General features: G+C 40.8%; 1 protein-coding gene across 1 annotated transcript; it reads left to right on the top strand.

Moving 5' to 3' along the window:
- Positions 1-509: 509 nt before the first annotated feature.
- LOC308515513 (tripartite motif-containing protein 75-like) lies at positions 510-5725 on the top strand (the record flags this gene model as incomplete). The annotated part of the gene is given in 3 exon segments (XM_081086051.1): positions 510-537; positions 4317-4822; positions 4826-5725. Coding segments are annotated over 3 exon segments (1434 nt in total).
- Between the last annotated feature and the right edge of the window lie 13419 nt (positions 5726-19144).

The raw sequence follows: 19144 nt of genomic DNA on the forward strand, positions 1-19144 counted from the left end.
ATTACTGGCTGTGGGGGCGTTTATTAAGTTGTTAATAAATTTAAGATGGACCAAGATGGGGAAATTTCACTTGTGCTTCCTTGCCATGGAAGCAACCATCACGGATTCCCAGATTAGAGTCAGTGCCATTTCTATCACGATTCCACAGTCGTTTCCCATCTTCCTGGCTGTCGCCTTCAGCAGTAGATTGGCTTCATTCATTCACTTTCAAAATCAGGAATTCATGTTCAAAACACTCCCAGTTTATAAGAGATGGAATAGACCATATATTTTGCTTTTAGTGACCCCTTCTAGAGTGCCATTTCCTTGTTATGTATTCAGGGTTTACTATTTTTTCCTGGTGGTTCTCTAACCGGATCCTAAGCATTTCCATGCAGCTAACATATCTTTGTATCCTTGGCCCCCTTACCCAAACCTACTGAACATACAACAGAGATGTTGCTAGACCATTAGTATGTGTTACTGAGGGGATGAGACACAGCCCATGCTTTCAGGGAAGGGTAGGCAGGATGGCTTGTGTTCTGCTGCAGATAACAGGTGAGTTCCTGCTCTCTTCTGATTTTCCACTGTCCCACTACTGGGTTGTTAAAGTGATGTTGTCAAATGTCATAGCTGGTGGCTGGTCAGTTCATGGTGAACGTATCTCTCCTGCTATAACATAAGCATTTCTGAGGAGAAAATATACTGGTGGGCAGCCAGATTCTTCTCTCCTCTGCTCAGGTCTCTTTCAGGAGGGAACAGAGTTCTTATTCTGGAAAAGAAGGTGACACTAAATCTGTTTTTACAATATACAGAACACTCACCAATCCAGGACCCTTATCACTTTCCTAAATCAAATTTGCTAATAAATCATTCTCTTCTGATATATCAACTAGGGTGATTTCCAAAATTCATATTAGGCATGTTTTATCAGATGGGTTCTATGTCATGAAAGAGTTAAATAGATCTATATTTGGTAAAACAAATATGTAGAAATAGCATTTTTTGACCATACATTTTAAAATCATGGTTTCATCCTATAGATCAATAGGTCAAGCATGTTAAGTCAATAGTTACTTTGTAATAACACTCAAGTATTTTTACTAAAATTTAAACAAAATTATTTGTGGCCATCATCCAGGTTGCCCAAGATGTAGTGCTTTCAATATTTTTCTGAAGTAAGACTTTTTATTTTCTTGCTCTTGGATGATTTGATATAAAACATATATCCTATATAATAAAAGCCTAATACGCAAATTGTATGACTGGGAGTTCAACCGCTTGCTATGACATGTGCTGACCACCAGGGTCAGTGCGGAACATGGCAGGCATTGGCAGTGGGTGGCAGTGGAGGCACTGCTGGCCATGATGGGCCCAATGAGAGCGGGACCATGGCGGGATGGTGGAGCAGGTGAGTGGGCTGTACCAGGCCAAGGCGGGTGTGAGCAGGGGCCCAATCACCCTGCTGATTGCCTCGCAGACAGTGACCAGCAGCGGCAGCAGGGGACAGGGTCACGGCCCGGCTCCCAGGTGCTGAGGGAGCTGGTCAGGGTATCAGGTGGGGCTGTGGGGCTGTGAGACTGAGGGTACTAGCTGGGGCTGCAAGGCTGGGGGCATGAGTTGGGGCCTGATTCCCGCAGGCCACCCCAAGGAACCCCACCATGCACAAATTTGTGCACCGGGCCTCTAGTCCTTTAATATGTATTTCCCAGGGAAAGTGAAATCTCATTGGATTTGAAATTTATGGCTGAGCATTTTTTTCAGCTTATAGACAATTTGGTAAAATCAGATGAAAATAAGATACACAGGAATGAATTCTGAGCACAGTTCTCGAGCTTGTTTAATACTATATATATATACAGTTCTTATTCTCAGGGGCTAGCTTACATGTAAGGTTACTATATCTGCCTTAGAATTGTATCCTCCTAGAGAAAGATTATGTATTGAAATAATTGTAAAAGTAGACTTTTTTCCCCAAGAAAGTTAGAAAATTTTTCTTTGTGTTTTATTCATAGTAGAGGCAGTCTGAGAAAAAGGTCTCCATTGACCTAGATTTGCTGTTTTCCTGTATGCCAATAATTCAAAGAACTCAGATTTATGCATTTGACACTATCTCGTCATAAGTAATGATGTTCCTGCATATATAGGTAGAAAGTGCTCTTTAAGAAGTGCAAATCATTTTTCACAGATTTTCTCATTAAACCTTCTATGCTATTAATCCCCAAATTTCAGGAATATGGAAATTAAGATCCAGAGAAGTGGTTACTTACCAAAATCTTATACTATGCTAAGTAAAGAGTTTAGGAATGAATTCCCAGAGTTCTGTTCTTTCCCATAGCATCTTTGGAATGTGTTCCTGCACAAAGTACCACATACTTTGAAATAAACAGGGATATATATTTTAGGCCAATTAAATACTTTTCTAATTTATTTGCAGTGGACACAATGTTTCATTTGGGAGATCAATACCTCACCAATACTAAGCCATAAAACATAAATTATTTTGCTTAAGAGAAAGTTGCCTCCCTTATCAATTTATGGAAGTTGGCTATTAGCATCATGACCCTCCTATCTTTCACATTGGCATAGGCTTTGAGAATTTATTTTGCTAAGGGCAAGGTTTATACACATGGACCATTTTTATTCCAATAATGAATGCATTAGCTTCCCTCAAATGTACAGTGAAAAATTACTCTGCAGTCATTACTCTGGCTCAGTAGATGGGGCTAAGGATGAGGAAATAGTCCTGTGAAGACTTTTTAAAAAACTATCTTAAAGCCATCATTCTTCTACAGGTGTGCATCATGTATGTGCAAACCATTCTGAAGAGAAGTCTCATTCAATCTTTACTTCATGTCCACTTTTCCCTCCTCTTTGAAGTGATTGAAAAGTTATAAAGTATACTTCCCAGACTCCTTTGCAGCTAGATCTATCACTTAGATGGACTTGCATGAGATCCAGAAACCAGAAGTGAAGCAGGGGCCATTTAATTGCTGTTGCAGCAGTTGACAGATATTCTCTAAGAGTTGTGAGGGATCATAGTGGTTCAACATGACATAGTTGTAGAATAGTCATCAGTGACGGTGCCATCTTTGTGAGGAGACTGTGATCCTGAAGTGACAGAAATCAGTAGCAGTAGCTGTTGCTTGTCTCTAGGGTTTCATGTATACTGGTATGACCTTAAAACTGAAAGTTCAAGAGCAGACCACTGACATCCATCCCTCCAGCCCTTCCAAAGATTTGGTAAACACAACTTCCCTGAATAAAATAACTTTCTGCTTGTTATGTTTTCTGTGGTTTTGTAACCTAGTGAAGCTATAGCTGCTCTCCCACTTTTAAGTGCTGAGGAATACATAACTGAGGGTTGTGTCATCACAAAGTGGAAGATCAGCATATTTGGGTCCATATCCTGGTTTTGACAATTAATAACTCTGAAATTTTGGTTCTATCTTTTCATCTTAAAAATGAGTCTAAAAGTACCAACTTTATTGGAGTTTATGTAAGTAATAATGTGCATAAAGTGCTAAATCAATTAGGTGGACTTGGCTTTAGTAATAATATTTCTGAAAATACTCTTTTACTAAAACTGGTTTAAATAATAAGAAAATTTATCATCTCAAATAATTGCCAGTTACAATGCAGGATAAACTCCAGGAATTATTTAACCTGTGGTGCCGGAAGCCGGTCCATCCTTGCTGCTTGACACAGTCGCTGCAGGGAAGAAACATCTGCACAGCATGTTTCAAGGGACCTGGCGTATATGGCATACTGTTCTTAATATGTTTGCTCATCTTCTTGGCACTATGTGTTTTAACCAAAGTCACCTCTCCAAGAAAGGTTGTTTCCCCAGGTAGGGATTTTCCCCTGAAGTTAAGGAGGGAATAAAACCCCTTAACTAAATGCCAGGTGGGTAGTTAATCACTTTAACTATGAACAATCACCCTTAAGCTAAATAATCTTTACTCCCTGGAATGGAGATAAGAAATGCCCTAACCTTTGGAATAGAAATTGACAGGATTAAAATCAACTGGTATAAATACAGATGTAACAAGACAGGAAAACACAGAACTTGGCTGGAGATCCTGGCTAGAGAACCTGGCTAGGCTGCTGATCAACTGAACGCTGTCTCTGTGTCATTCCTTCTTCGCCCACTCCGTCCACACCTTTGGGAACCCCTGGACCTGCTGGGGTTGGACCCCAACATCTGATCTGCCAAGGAAAGTAGTCCTACAGCTACATTGATTGGCCGCAGGTGGGCAGTGGAGCTCCTCTAGGCACCTACCTCTGTAACTAAGGACCTCACAGGACACCAGGGGCTGACCTTAATTGACAAAGAGAAATAGCAGGTGAAGGAGCTGTGGCAAAACTCCAGACCGAAATCAACTGTCCCATCTGCCTGGATAACCTGAGAGACCCTGTCACCATCCAATGTGGACACAACTTCTGTCGCTCCTGCATCGAGAGGTTCTGGGCTGATATGCAGGACAGGTTCCCTTGCCCTGTGTGCCGTCACCCATGCAAAGAGAGGCACCTGTGGAGCAACACCCAGCTGGGAAGGATGGTTGACATGGCCAAGGTCCTCCAGATCACAGGGGCCAAGGTGAAGCAGCACGAAGAGAGGCGTTTGTGTGAGAAGCACAGCCAGGCCCTGACCCTCTTCTGTGAGGAGGACCGAGAGCTGTTGTGTCCCCTGTGCACTCAGCCCTCTGACCACCAGGGCCACCATGTGAGGCCCGTGGAGGAGGCTGCCTCTCATCACAGACAAAAGCTCAGAAGTTACATTGAGCCCCTGAAGAAGCAGCTGGCAGACTTTCAGAAACTATTAGCCACTCAAGACAGGCAATGATCAGAACTGAGAGAAAAGGTGGAAAAGCGGAGAGCAAAGTTAGCCTCTGAATATGGGAGTGTGATAGTATCCATAGAGTGTGAGCAAGCGGCAGTTCACTCAAGGCTAGCTGCACAAGAGAAGCACATTCTACGGAATCTCACTGCAAACAAAGCTGCATTTTCAGACCACATTTCCAAACTTAGAGTTCTACGAAAGGAGATGGCAGAGACGAGTGTGGTGTCAGATGTGAAACTGCTGATGAACATCAAGGGTGTCCTCCACCGTTGTTATAACCTAGAACCTCCAGGTGTCTATTGCGTCAAGTATAAGAGAGAAGAATTCAGTCTTCCTCCACAGTGTTCGGCCCTGATGCAAATCATGCAGACATTTAGAGAAGAAGTTACTCTGGATCCCGAAACTGCACATGCTAATCTGCTTGTGTCTGAGGATAAAAAGTCTGTGACATTTGGGAGGAAAAAGCAAGGAGTTCATCAGAATCCAAAGGGATTTGCAGACGACAAAGTTGTCCTGGGTTCTGAAGGGTTTGACTGTGGCCGACATTACTGGGAGGTCCAGGTGGATGACAAGCCTGAGTGGGCCATGGGGGTCTGTAAAGACTCCCTTTCCAAGGAGAGAAAGCAGCCCCTGCTCAGACATGAGAACAGATGTTGGTTGATTCAGCTGCAGGATGGTGACTATGTGGCTCGAGGGTCTGTTCCTGTCACCCTTGTGCTGCAGGAAATGCCCAGAGGGATTGACATCTACCTGGACTATGAGATGGGGCACATTTCCTTTTATAGTTTGAATGACATGTCTCACATCCATTCCTTCAGGGATACATTTTCTGAGGTGCTAAAGCCTTACTTCTATGTCGGATGTTATCCCAAACCTCTTACCATCTGTGCTTTAAGAGATTAGGAAGGATGAACTGTTACTTTGATTCATTTTCTTCCTGTGACTTCTAGGCAGTAGGTAGAATGTTTTAAGTTATAATTTTATTGTTACTTTATTTTTTAATACATTTTTATAGATGTCAGAGCGAAGGGAGAGGGATAGAAACATCAGTGATGAGAGGGAATCATTGATTGGCTGCCTCCTGCACACTCTCTACTCTTGATCCAGCTCCCAACCGAGGCATGTGTTTTTAACTGAATTGAACTCAGAATCCTTCAGTCCACAGGATGAAGCTCTATCCATTGAGCTAAACCAGATGAACCTCTTGCATGGGGGCACTGCCCCTCCCTCATTTGCACACCTCACATCACCCTGCTTGGCCCTGGAGGATGGCTGGTTAGCCAGAGACGGGTAAGATTCCTCAGGGAAGGAACAACCTAAAACAGGCACAGTCACAGAGGGGCCATCAGGAGAAAACTTGGGGGTCAACAGAGGTGGGGCACAGACCCTCACCCCCCCAACTTCGCAGAGGCCTGAACCCTCACCCCTTCTGAGGGAAGTCTCCTGCCCCCATGGCTGCTTCGCTTCCCATGCCCAGCTCAGATCGGGATCCAGGTAAAGACAGAGACTGGCTGACAGCAGTTGCCCTCTCACTGCAACAGGACTTGCTTCCCATTTCTACCTTGGACCACAGGGAAAGGGGCAGCTGAAGGAAAGGGCTGTGTCAGGATGCTGCCTTCTTCCCTTTTTTCTCCCTCTTTTTTCTAAACACTTCCATGCCTTGTAGTTATTTTGCTTTCTCTTCTTTTTCTCTCTACTACCCTCCATGTCTGCCTCATCCTCCTCCCCGGTATCATCCATATCGGCCGACCCAGAGGGCACAGCTGACTCCTCCCCGGACACTGACACCACCATCAAGCATGGCCCTGATGGACCCTTAGATGCAGCCCTTCAACTCGCTGACGCTTCGGGAAGCCCGTCGACAATGATGCCGCCCGCTATCCAGATCAACAAGGACAACCAAACCGCTGACTTGAGGACAGCTGAAATCCCTTGACTGAAGAGGCCAGCAACATTCTACAGGAACAAGGCTCCTTGTGCACTCCATCCACTATGTTTATAGCTATGCTCACTATCATTGCTTGTCAGTCTTCTTCCAAGTCTTAAACAACCCAATAAAAGAGGTGGCTGCTGATTTGCATGCGCTATCATTTAAAAAAATAAAAAAGGGGGAATTTCTGGAAGCCAGTCCATCCTTGCTGCTTGACACAGTCGCTTCAGGGAAGAAACGTCTGCACAGCATATGTTTCAAGGGACCTGGCATATATGGCATACTGTTATTAATATGTTTGCTCACCTTCTTGGCACTATGTGTTTTAACCAAAGTCACCTCTCCAAGAAAGGTTGTTTCCCTAGGTAGGGATTTTTCCCTGAAGTTAGGGAGGGAATAAAACCCTTTAACTAAATGCCAGGTGGTTAGTTAATCACTTTAACTATGAACAATCACCCTTAAGCTACATTATCTTTACTCCCTGGAATGGAGATAAGAAATGCCCTAACCTTTGGAATAGAAATTGACAGGATTAAAATCAACTGGTATAAATACAGATGTAACAAGACAGGAAAACACAGAACTTGGCTGGAGATCCTGGCTAGAGAACCTGGCTAGGCTGCTGATCAACTGAACGCTGTCTCTGTGTCATTCCTTCTTCGCCCACTCCATCCACACATTTGGGAACCCCTGGACCTGCTGGGGTTGGACCTCAACACTGTGGCTCAACGATATCAAAATGGTTCAATGATATTAACTGGCCAATGGCTGTTTTTAAAAATGAAATTTTATTTAACTGGGTTATATCCTTCTGGTGACTTTTGCATTACAATGGTTAAGTTAAATAGTTACCACAGGAACCACAGATCATCATGTTAGCAAAGCTAAAGTATTTACTATCTGGCTCTTTGCAGTAAATTTGTTGACCCTTAATATAAACAGTGACACTACTGTCCTCAGCAATCTTATCCTAAGGATGGATCCCTCCATGCCCACAAAATGCTGCCAGCATCAATCAGAGGGAGAGAGAGAAGGAGGAAGGGATGGAGGGAGGGAAACAGGGAGGGAAGGAGGAAGGGAGGGAGAGAGGATAAGAATAAGAACTATTTCCTCCAGGCATGGCACATTTTGTTTCCTTCAGCTTTATTGGACCAGATTATATCACACACTCACTCCTGGACAAATAACTGTTGTTAGGAGACCTGCTAAGCATACATTGGTTTAGAATTCTACTTTGGAGCTTATCATGGGCCACTTACCTGAAAAAATTGGGGGTTTTATACGGCTGAAAAAATGCTCAGCAAAAAACATTATTTACCATAAGCACCTAACAGAGTGCTCAGAGCCTGATAGGTACTCAATAACTTTTCATTCCTTTTCCCAGCAATGATGGTCTCTACTTGGGTAGGTTAAAATAAGTACTGGGCTAGATGTTGAGTGGCCTGGCATTTGATATTGACTTAAGCTAAGAGTAGCTTGTGACCTTAGAAAAAAATCATTTAATTTTAATTTTTGCATTGAAATATAAAGGGTTATGGATTAGACACTATCTAGAGACCATTCTGGTTATTAAATAAAAGTATTCATTAATGTACCTATATTTGTGTAGTGCATTAGCATTTTCAAACTGATTTCCATATACATTACAGGGAAGCTTGTTGGCAGTAGTCAAGGAGAAAGTGTCTCTAAGGTGCAAGATCAGAGTGTATGTTTACTTCTTGATAGATTTAAATCCTCACTGGGGCTGAGTGTCAAGCAGAGGTGAGACATGACCATTGTGGCAGAACATGTTCATTCATTCATTTATTCGTTCAACACATATGATTCAGTGTCTGCTACATTCCAGGCACTGAGCTAAATAGAAGAGGGGCCATGATCTCATAGAGTCTACATTCAAAGGGCAGTAGAATAGTCAGAGACCTCACAAAAAACAGCACACTTTTATATAGTGACAATGTTTATGATGATAACCAATGACTGTGAGGTTACATCATGTGACAGGGTCAGGATAGACTTCGGTGATAGGATCTTTCATTTATGAATGTGTAAATCTGGAGGAAGAACATCCCTTTCCTTGTAATATATTTTGCCTGAGTTTTAGGTTCCATTGATATAGCTATAATTTTCCATTTCTCTCCTAACACTTTTCTCTGTTGAGAAGTTCTTACAAGTCTTCCCTTGGGAAAAAGATATGTGTTAGAAAAAGGAAGGTTGGGGAAGGGGAACTGTTTAAATAGTTTTTCAGTTATTTCAGAATGACAGAGTTTCAGCCATTATAAAAGTTAAGCTCATGTTTTCTAATTTTGGAAGCATATTTTAGGCAATAGAAACAAAAGTACCCAGAGACCTATAGCAATATCTTTATATGCCAATCAAATCACATGAAGAGGCACAGAAAAAGCACCCCAGATTGGCCCACTCCTGAGGAACGTGATTTCTTAAGCTTCAGAGAAAAGGAAAAACATACTTCAAGAGGTAGCAGTAGTATCTTTCAGCCTAGACTGAAAATGGATTCCTCACGTGCACAGGGTACAGCACTTACTGTATTGCAACCTCTCCACACAACAGTAATTGATGATGTTACTGCTAAGTTAATCCTTTTGCTATTGCAGCAAGCATGTGATGTTACATTCATGCTTCCTGCTCTTGAATCTCTAAAACCCTATTTCTCCTTTTGAATGCATTTTTCAAAGCAGCTTATAAGCATTTATACATTTGAATATATTGTTAATGTGACACTTGCAGAGAAAAAAATTGTGTTAATCTAGGAAATACAAAAGCAGCTTGGGAAAGCATAAGCCTGCCTTCAGGCAAAATGGACCCAGTTAATGTTTGTAATGATTGGTTTGCAGGGATTTTATAAAAGTCAGTTTGTCTTATCTGAGGCTGAGTCTACATAGTGCAGAAACAAAAGATTAATGCAATTACTTGGTGACTCCCTCCCCAGCCTCAGAAAAAAAAAAAAATAAACCTATTTTGTATCATTGTCCCCATAGCAAAATTCTGAATATATCACTTCATTCCTAGTATATGATTACATTTTTTGAGATCATAACAGCCAAACTATTTTGAAGATAAAAATATAAAAAATGTAATTGTTTGGGAAATCATATAAATATAGCTATATATATATAAAAACCTAAGCGACCTTTATGACCAAATGACTGGTCGCTATGACATGCACTGACCACCAGGGGGCAGACACTCAATGCAGGAACTGCCCCCTGGTGGTCAGTGTGCTCCCACAGCCAACCTCCCCTGGCCGGCCAACCTCACATGATCCCTTCCTCCGGGCAGCAGGCTCCGATTACCTGATAGGGGTTGGGCCCTGGGCTGGGATGGGGAACCAGGGGTGGGTGGCGGTGGGGCTGGTGGCCAACTTCCCCCCAGTTGGCAGGCCCCAGTGATGGTGTGGCGGTGAGAGGAGGAGAGGGTGAGGTGGGGAACCACATGGTGGCAGGGGAGCCAAAAGCAGTGTCGGTGTCTGGCATCCATTCCTTCTGTGCCGGCCCAGTGACTGTTGCCTTTTCTCCCAAGCCCACCAGGGCCTTCGGACCCCAATCGGCCTTGCCCCAATCACCCTGACCCCAATTGGCCCTGATCGCTGGCCAGGCCTAGGGACCCCACCCATGCATGAATTTCGTGCACCAGGCCTCTAGTACATATATAAATAAGTGACAATGATAGCACTAAGATAGTTCACATGCTTACAATACATCAGACTCCACCTGATGCTGCAAAGCATCATTCAGGTAGATAGATTCTTTGGAAATTCTAAACCCAGACCCTAAATAGCACCCTCTTGCCTTGGTGGTTACAACAATGTCCAAGTTGGCCTGGGTAAAAGAAAAGAGATATTGGGTATATACACATGTAGAGAATGATCAGGATTATCTCCATTTTAGATGTCAGAAATCGAGGTTTAAATAAATTTTAAGTAATTCTCCCAAAGTCACATAATTCATGAAAGTTGGGTTTTAAGCTCAGATCTTCATAATACTAAGTTCTCTCTACTACAGCAGGACACCTGCTCTAATACATTCTTGCATTTACCATCATGCCCACTACATATGAAACCCAGGCAACAATTTTCTAATAGACTAAAATAATGGCAATACTCTACATGTTAAAAATAATTGAAATTATTAAAGTATCCTTCCAACTTCCAATGCTTATTTTTACTCAGAGTTAAATAGATGGTTGCAGGCAAACTTATTTTTAAAAGGGCCAGGTATTAAATATTTTAGGTTTTGCAGGCCATATAGTCTGTGTCATAATTCCTCAACCCTGTTCTTATAGTGCAAAGGGGGCCACAGATGATAGTAAGCAAATGAGCATAGTTGTGTATAATAAAACTGTATTTATAAACACAGGGCCAGCTTTAGCTTGCTGACCCCTGGTTTAGATAGTAAAGCTATTCCACTTTCTGTTAATAATGAGTATTTTGTGATGTTACACCTGTGACTTATAGCATTTGCTTCCTGTATCCATGTAGACAGAGCTCAGTTTGACTTGCATTGCCCTTGTATATATCCTCTTTTTGGTATTTGTGACTGTCCCTCTCATAGCCTGTTAACTGAAATTATGAGAAGCTATTACAAATTACAAACTAGAAAGGATTTCAGGACAATTTACTTTGTGTTATTCTTTTGAACAAAGCACAGACTGGGGCAGCGATGGCAAACCTTTTGAGCTCGGTGTGTCAGCATTTTGAAAAACCCTAACTTAACTCTGGTGCTGTGTCACATATAGAAATTTTTTGATATTTGCAACCATAGTAAAACAAAGACTTACATTTTTGATATTTAATTTATATATTTAAATGCCATTTAACAAAGAAAAATCAACCAAAAAAATGAGTTTGTGTGTCACCTCTGACACGCGTGGCATAGGTTCGCCATCACTGGAGTAGTGTAAGTCCTTCTCTTTGTGTTAAGATTATAGCCTTTGCCTGGCCGGTGTGGCTCAGTTGTTGAATGTCAACTTATGAAACAGTAGGTCATGGTTTGATTCCCAGTCATGGCACATGCTTTGGTTTTGGGCTCAATCCCTGGTAGGGGACATGCAGGAGGCAGCCAATCAATGAATCCTTCTCTTCATTGATGTTTTCATCTCTCTCTCTCCCTCTCCCTTCAGCTCTGAAATAAATAATATGTATAATGGACTTTCATTAACTACTTTTCCAAGCAGTTCTGAGTTCACTCATTCCTCTAAAGTTTCTTCATAAGAATCTCCCCTGCTGCATTCAGCATCCTAGTTGGGATGGTTTTATTAGTGTTATTTTTTAAAATATATACTTCTCTGTATGACTCCTTGAAAGCAATGCCCAGGTAAGTGTCACCCTGGCAACTGGTCCACTTAAATTACTTTCTCTCTTTCCCTGAGCCTGTCTTCAGAAGAAAGAATGCATGGTCAAAAACCTCATTTAAAACTTTCAGACAGAAAGCCAGGCATTTGAGGAATTGCTTTGGACTCTTTGGACAGTTTCAAACACAGTCAAAGATGAGAAAGTGATATGAATAGGAGGAAGAAAGGGAAGGTAGCATATTGGTGGGCATACCTTGTTTTTGATAGCATTTTTACAGTCCATAAAACAATTTTAATGTCTTATTTCATTTGTCTCATACAGCTTCCTGAAGTTTGAGACTTTTGATATTTTGAAAACTCAGACTCAGATAAGAAAAGTGAGATGTCAGCATATTTGATAAACAACTTCTTTCATATTAAAATCCACCGTGTTTTCTACATTTTCCCCATGGGCAGTTGACTTCTCCATGCCCCAAACTGGGGATCAAACCCGCAACCCAGATATATTCCCTGACTGGTAATCAAACCATGACCTTCATAGGTAGATGCTCAACCACTGAGCCACGCCAGCTGACTTCCCATGGGAGTTTTAATATTAAACCTGAAACCATCACAAAGCTTATTACTAAAATTAAATATAATATAATTTAAATATAAGAACATAATTATACATAATCCTAACTATAGTGCACTGTCTCAATATTTGTTGAACAAATATGTATACTTGTATATACTTATATACAATTGTCATGTACGATCTTATTTCTATGGAAAAATGATTTTCATTTTCACTCTGGGTACAAAATATGTTTTGCTGTATCAGTGGTGGTAGCACCTTCCCTAGTGAAATTGGAACAGAACCTCCACAGGGCAATAGAGGGGTGCAGACAGCATAACCATGGCAATTCATAAGGACAGAACCTCTGTATTTCTGCATAACACAAAACGTCTCTCAAATACTCTCTGTACCATGGTATTCAGGTTACATCATCTCCTTCTCTGCACATGGCAGGGATTATACCAGCTGCCTGCTGTGGGCAAAAAAGGAGATGCTGGGACAGGAGTACCATTTTGCTCTTACAGGTTTTAATAATAGAGAAGTTTTGGAGGAGTCATTTACCTGGTGGGTTGACAGTATTCTTTCTCATTTACCACAGAAGTCACCTCAGAATCTGTAACACAACACTCTGGGCCTGCAAAGCCAATCAGTAGGATTTTGCACTAAAATCAAAAACTCTTGCTGTAGACATTCTGTATTGGATACTAAGGTCAATTGTCTCTTTTTTTGGATAGATTTTGGAAGTGATTCATTCTTGCAAACACATGAATTGGGGCCTATCTCTATGGTGAAAAATGTTGTTATACACAGATTTTGTTATATTGACCTTGAGTTAATATAGGAGCTATACTTAATACATTTTTACTTCATTTAAACATCTGTTTTTTATATTTCACTTCAGTCTTTTTGACCACATAGAAATAAAAATAACAATAATGAACTTCAGTCTAGTGTATTATGCTTGATGCGACATTTAAAGATAGAGTGAAAGTAAAATTTTTCTATTAATTTTATTAATAGTTCTTTCAAACTATTCTCTTATTTTTGCAACTGACTTAACTTTAAAGAAGTATTTCTGTTAAAATCATATTCTACATTTATTTTAGAATTATCAGGTACTTCTCAGGGATATTTTCTATTTACTTCATGTTTGGGACTTTGTTTTTACTTTCAAAGTATTCTGTTTTGATATAGTCATTAGAGATAACAACTATGAAGAGTAGTGTAGCAAAAATAGAAAGTATCTTGATACTGAAATAAAATAATTTGGCCCTAGCTGGTTTGTCTCAGTGGATAGAGTGTTGGCCTGTGGACTGAAGTGTCCTGGGTTTGATTCCTGTCAAGGGCACATGCCCAGGTTGCAGGCTTAATCCCTACTAGGGGTTGTGCCGAGACAACTGATCAATGATTCTCTCTCATCATTGATGTTTCTATCTTGCTCTCTCTCTCTCTCTCTCTCTTCCTCTTTGAAATCAATAAAAATATATTTTAAAAAGTTTGAAAACTAGACTTGAAATTTAATACTGTTAGTTATAAGTTCTAAACTTGGAAATTAGTTCTTTTCTTAAAATTTCCTAGTAAATCAGTTGTTCAACCACTATAGTTAGATTTCTAGACTAACTCCTAAAATCTAATTAAAACACAGTAGAGCTTAAGGTTTTAGATGTAATGAGTAAAAAGGTAAATAGATAGCAATATGAATAACACAACTGGATAAAATGATGTTTAATTTATTTTGAATATATATATAGTTTAATACAAAAATTTATTCACTTAAAGAAAAAGAAAGATATAGATGAGATATTTTATAAGACTTACAAAATAAAATTTAGGACATTTTTAGAAATGTTTGAGCAAGAAGGCATTGATATTTTTTAAATTGCATATAATTCTGAAAATGGTTTTTTATTTGCATTATTGTATTTTCTGCTCAAATTAGAAACATTTCTGGAATCTATAGAAAGAAAAGGAAATAGGACAAAAATTTCAGTCAGGTAAGGGGGGAATAATTGAAAGAGAGAAGAAAATATGAAAGATGGTTAAATATATTTGTGAGTTTGCCTCAGGTGAAATCAACAGTTTTAAATGATGAGAGTAAGAGAAAAAAGCAGAGCATCTATGGGTTCTACCTTTTATTGGGTGGAGAGAGGATGTTGAGAGAAAGATACAGTCATGGTTGATAATGTTGGCCTAGGGCAGTGGTCAGCAGACTGCAGGTCAGCAAACCGGGGCTCGTGAGCCACATGCGGCTCTTTGGCCCCTTGAGTGTGGCTATTCCACAAAATACTGGTTCTTCCACAAAATACCGACTTCTGCGCATGGGCCATGAAGTTTCAATCGCACTGTACGTGCGCACCCCCACATGGTATTTTGTGGAAGAGCCACACTCAAGGGGCCAAAGAGCCACATGTGGCTCGCTAGTCGTGGTTTGCCGACCACAGGCCTAGGATAAGTTGCTGTATGTCTCCAGTGAGCAGTGAAGATGGCATAGCTGCCACAGCCACTTTAGAAGAAAGTTTAGCAGGTTCTTATAAAACTGAACATGCTTTTGGCATATCATCCAGCAGTCACATTCCTTGGTATTTACCCAAAGGAGTTTAAAACTTATGCCCACACAAAAACCTGTACACAAATATTTATAGTAGCTTTATTTATAATTGGCAAAATTTGGAAGCAACCAAATATCTTTCAGTAAGTGAATGGATAAATAAACTGTTGTATATTAAGAAAATGGAGTATTACTGAGTGAAAGAAAAAAGCCATCAAGCCACAAAAAAACCTGGAGTGACCTTAGATGTAATTTTCTAAGGGAAAGAAGTCAGTCTGAAAAGGCTACATGCTGCATGATTACAACTCTAGGATATTCTGGAAAAAGTAAAACTGTGCAGACAATAAAAAGACCAGTAGTTGTCAGAGTTTGGAGGAAGGAGATGGATGAATAGGTGGAGCAAAGAGGATTTTTATAGCAGTGAAAATAATCTGTATTATATCATAATGATGATACATGCCATTAAACATTTATTCAAAGGCATAGAATGAATAACACCAAAAGGGAACCTTAATGTAATCTATGGACTCTGGGCAATAATGATGTGACTATGTACATTTATCATCCTATATAATAAAAGCCCAGGGACCAAAATGGTAGAATGACCAGAACAACCAGAGGCCAGAATGACCATGGCCCCTCACCCTGGCCAGCACCCCCCCATTGAGAGGTTAGGGGTGATCAGGTAGGCAGGCGAGCAGTTAGGGGCGATCAGGGAGGCAGCAGAGTGATTAGGAATGATCAGGCAAGCAGAGGTGGTTAGGGGCAATCAGGCAGGCAAGTGCTTAGGAGCAATCAGGTGGGCAGGCAGAGGTGCTTAGGGGTAATCATACAGGTAGACAGGAGTATTTAGGGGTGATCAGGCAGGCAGGTGGGTAGTTAGGGGTGATCAGGCAGGCAGAGGCAGTTAGGTGCATCCAGGCAGGCAGGGACAGTTAGGGGTGATCAGGCAGGCAGAAGCAGTTAGGGGCAACCAGGCAGGCAGAAGCAGTTAGGGGTGATCAGGTAGGCAGAGGTGCTTAGGGGCAATCAGGAAGGCAGAGGGGGTTAGGGGTGCTCAGGCAGGCAGGCAAGCAGTTAGGGGCCAGCAGTCCTGGATTGTGAGAGGGATCCCGGATTTTGAGAGGGTGCAGGCCGAATTTCATGCACCAGGTCTCTTGTTTCTAATAAAAGTACCACTCTGCTGAGTGATGTTGGTAATGGGAGGGGCTACACATGTGTGCATACAGGGGAATATAGGAAATCTCTGTACATTTCCCTCAGTTTTGCCGTGAAACTTAAACTACTTGAATTTTTATGTAAAGTTGGTATAGAGGCTAAGGGAAATGATTCATTTATTAGTTCTTCACAGCTAAGGGGTATCTAGTGGTTAAGTTTTCATAACCCACTAACTGTATTTGTAACAAAAGATGCACACACACATAATTAATAGATTGGTCAGTACTTTTGTGTATGTGTGGAAGAGTTGGGGAATGGATCATTTTACCCCTTGTATGGCTTTACAATGGGAAGTTTGCTGGCATATAGAGAAATTCAGTCAGTACAATACCCGCTTCCAGGTTAGTATGATTTACTGCAATGTTCTCTGCATTGCTGTCTTCTTATAACTATGTTACTCAACCACAATTTCCTTGGTAGTGAGCACTACCTCTCCGTAGTTTTCATCTTGTCCTACGGATTGAAAATCTCGATTTTGTTCATACATTGGTAATCCTTGGTCCAATGCCAACATACCGAGGTGATCCCAAGCCATCCCTATGTTTCTTTGGAGAACCAGAGTGGCTGCATCTTTCATGTGTCATTAGCAGGGACATCTCTCCTGAAATATCAGAGATTGTTACACATCCCCATTCTGAGATCAATCTCCATAGATTTCACTGCCCACACTGAGCTACTGTGAATAATCTGATCACTTGGATACACATATTATTGAATTGCTCTTGATTACATTCATTTTCTCTGTTTCTGACAAAAATATGTAGAGAGAACCAGGAGTTAAGTGCAAGAGATTCTAAAGAAGATAGTAACTTATTTCTGAATTAATTTTTAAAAGAATTTAGACCTGCTATGTGGGCACTTAGGTCCCTTCTTATAATATCTACTTCCTTTTTAGAGGAAAAAAAAGTAACTAAAGTGATTTTATTCAAGTGTAATTATTTTGAGCCTATTTTCTGGCTCTGAAGGCTCCATCGTGAAATATTTTTGACATGAAGAACATAGCTCCCATGTAATATTTTATTTAAAGAATTTCAGAATAGTCAAAAACACCAAAGTCTGGAGATAGACTATTTCTTCCCCATTTTCTGAGCAGAGGCTTTCTTTTAAAAAATGACAGACACAGCTGTAACAAAAGAAACTTGAGGAACCATGCCTTCTTATATCAACTAAAAGTTGCTAATTTAGAGATGTGATTGTATTTTCAGTATATTATAAACAAATGTTCTAAAATAGTGTAGTAAAGGGGAAATATTCCTGGACATAGCTGGAAGACATAGAAATTATTTCTCAGTTTTTAATGAAATAAATATTATTGGATTCAAGTAGAGTTTACATGTGAAAACAAAAATATGGATTGACCTACTTCTCAAGCAGCAGTGTCCTGGTGCTAACGACATGCTGCTGCTTCCAGATTTTCTGTGGATGGGCAGGAGAATGTGTGTGCTGTGTGTGCCTGATGCTTAGCATCATAGCAACTGGTAGACTTCTCTTTGAATAACATTTGCACGGGAAAGGGTTCTAGAAGAGAGATGACGGCATTGGGGGCAGCAGCCAGTGCTCAATCCTGAAGCATGTACAGCAGCAGGATAAACCCACCAGTGAGATGAGGATTAGCATGCCTTCTCCTAATTCCTCTGGCTGACACATTGTCGGAGCTACAAAACAGAAGGGGGCTTGACAATGCCCCACGGGGTCTCAGCATTTGCTTGAAAACTTCTGAGATTCCCTTCCTTTTTATTTAGCAGAGAAATGGGAAAAATTGAACATACCTTTCAAAATCACTTGGGAAAATTTGGTGTCACAGTCTTAAGGATACTGGCTAGTAAAGAAGATAGAGGGTCTATTCCAGCCATGGGCAAACTACGGCCCGCGGGCCAGATCCGGCACATTGGGCTGTTCTATCCGGCCCGCGGAGCCGAAAGAGCGGAGGGTTCTCTTGCTCTCCCCTCCGCTCCTTCACCAGCAGCAGTGTTAACATGTATTAGTTCACACAAACACTCCATCCATGCTTTTGTTCCGGCCCTCCGGTCCAGTTTAAGAACCCATTGTGGCCCTCGAGTCAAAAAGTTTGCCCACCCCTGGTTGTCTTCATATTCTGTGTTTATTTAGAAACCCTAAGAACCATATTGCTATCACTGGGAATAATAATTTTAAAGCCTCATGACCCAAACCATATGTAGATGGAATGTCCTAGACAACAGCATAATGTCTTGGAGCTGCAACCCTCTCTGTGGCAATGTGAACTCCAGTGAGTGAGCAAGGAGTGCGAGACTTTGGAATAAGTAGCCAACTGCATCTTGTGACTTAGAAGATGCTGGAATGGTTTCTTGTTTAAAAATGTCTCCTATATCCTTTTCAACCAGGTACCATTTAAAATCCTATAAAAAATAAATATTTTTAGTTGAAAAAACTTTGCTTTAAATTTCCTCTTCTTGATTTTGTGGAGAAATAATTATTTTATTATATTTTTAATCTTCACCCTAGGAGGATATGTTTTTGTTAAGACAAAAAAAGAGGAGAGAGAGAGCTTGCCTCCCATACATGCCTATGACCTGGGGATTAAACCAGAAACCTAGGTATGTACCCTGACCAAAAATCGAACCCACAACTTTTTGGTGTATGGGAGAATGCTCCAACAAACCAAGCCACCCAGCCAGGGCGAGAGATAATTGTTTTTATAAATTCTATATAATTATTATTGATAGAAGTAATAATAACTTAAAAAACATTAAAATCACTTATTGAGTGCTTGATATGTGT

Source organism: Myotis nattereri, assembly GCF_964212035.1.
Source record: "Myotis nattereri genome assembly, chromosome: 3".
NCBI classification, from domain to species: Eukaryota; Metazoa; Chordata; class Mammalia; order Chiroptera; family Vespertilionidae; genus Myotis; species Myotis nattereri.